At 38.2% G+C, this 1,792-nt stretch overlaps 1 protein-coding gene across 1 annotated transcript; it reads right to left on the bottom strand.

Annotated features, from left to right (window-relative positions):
• Positions 1–276: 276 nt before the first annotated feature.
• Positions 277–1,221, bottom strand: LOC140830071 (uncharacterized). Its single transcript, XM_073193352.1, has one exon. The coding sequence runs from the start codon at positions 1,219–1,221 to the stop codon at positions 277–279; it is 945 nt and encodes a 314-aa protein (XP_073049453.1).
• Positions 1,222–1,792: the final 571 nt, after the last annotated feature.

Genomic DNA, 1,792 nt, shown 5'->3' with positions numbered 1-1,792 from the left:
ATATGATGCATTCTCTGATGATAATAGCTTGCCAAAGTAATCGCATGCGATGCGTCCAAGGTTCTGCGGATCAGTAAATTCTACTCCTTCATCATAAATCAAACTCTAAATTCTATTATGATCTTTTCTCCTTGTTTCCATGGAATGTAAGAATCTAGTATTCAGGTCTCCTTCCTTGAGACAAAATTGTTTGGCTCTTTGTTTCCAGTATATATCATTTTTTATCATCATCTGATTTAGTTCCATCTTCATCTCCTCGAATTTTAAGGCCGATTCCTAGTACTCTTTATTGGATCGCATTCTTTCGATTCTATCTTTCAGTTCCTCAATGGTTTTTCGATCTATTTTTGGGTGTTTCATACACCATTTTGTTAATTCCATGAAAAGGGATCTGAGTATTTCCGTTATTGTAGCAGAGATATCAGTAATCTCCCACTGATCATTTGCAAGTTTACCGAAGCCTTCTTCTTCCATCCATCTATTCTCAAATCGGAAAGCTATTCTACTGATTTTTGTTGCTTGAGCTTCATTTATAGGGATTAAAGGTGAGTGGTCTAAGCACGTAGCAACCGTGGTCAGAACTGATGCATATGAGAATCGCTCCTTCCATGATGTGGAGGCAAGAGCACGATCAAGTTTTTCTTCCACAAAGTGTGGTTTACCTCTACCTCTTTCCCATGTGAATGGGTATCCTTTCATTTGAATGTCTTGTAGCATGCATTTCATTACTGCTTCTCTAAATCCCCTGATCATCCATATTGGGCGATCAATTTCCCCTCGTTTTTCACTTGAGTCCAGAATGTCATTAAAATCTCCAATAATGTACCACGGGAGGTGATTTATGCGAGCAAGAGCCTTTAATAGATTCCATGCTTCATGTCGTCGACTTTGTTCTGGGAAGCGATAGTATCCAGTTAAACTCCACTCTTCTTGTCCATGTTCAGTGATTTTTAGATCAATATGGTTGCCCGAATACCCTTTGATTGTACAATGATTTGAGACTTTCGAAAGAATAGCAATTCCGCCATTGCGTCCCTCTCTGTCAACTGAGAAAGCCGCATCAAAGCCAAGTGAGATTCTAACTTCTTCAATCTTCTGTGAGTGTGCCAAAGTTTCATATAAAAAAATCACCGCCGGCCTGTGAGCTCGTACTAGCTCACGCAAATTTGGAACTGCTCGAGTGTGGCCCAATCCTCGGCAGTTCCAACTTAGGATGATCATGGTTGTATGGAAGATGAAATATTTTATAAAATGACACTTCTAAGTTTATATTATATATCGATAAAAGATTTGGTCGCATTTTCAGAACTTTTTTAATTCCATGAATAGGGAATGAGTCGTCCAGCTAATTGGAGTCCAATTTTCCTGGCAGGCGATGGATGACAAGAAAACAAAACTCGGCTGTTAAAACTTGCCTTCTCTTATTCCTCACGGATTCACATTCTTGATGATATATTGATTATTTATTCTTCACGCAGTTGTTTGGCTTGAAGATGAAGAAACCATAGCGATATTTGGGAGAGCGCCCGAGAAATGCGATAACACCAATTAGTATGAAATTCTTGGTGTCGCCAAGAATGCATTGCAGAATGATTTGAAGAAAGGTTATTGTAAATCCGTCATCAAAAACCTTCCTAACAAAGGTGGAGATCCAGAGAAAGTAACCTAATATTATATTCGTCAATTTTTTTGTTTTGTTTTTTCTAGGATGACTTCAACAAAATTTGCCAACTTGCATCTAATTATCGCTTGTCTTTGCAAGAGTATGTTTCCAACCAAATAATTCATGATT

This window comes from Primulina eburnea, chromosome 4, assembly GCF_022965805.1.
Source record: "Primulina eburnea isolate SZY01 chromosome 4, ASM2296580v1, whole genome shotgun sequence".
Classification (NCBI taxonomy): Eukaryota; Viridiplantae; Streptophyta; class Magnoliopsida; order Lamiales; family Gesneriaceae; genus Primulina; species Primulina eburnea.
Note: the sequence above shows the minus strand (reverse complement) of the source record. Positions and strands in the feature narration are given on the sequence as shown.

Bases quoted from the DNA above. Each gene is read 5' to 3' on its own strand.
- LOC140830071 (XM_073193352.1), bottom strand. From the start codon at position 1,221: ATGATCATCCTAAGTTGGAACTGCCGAGGATTGGGCCACACTCGAGCA.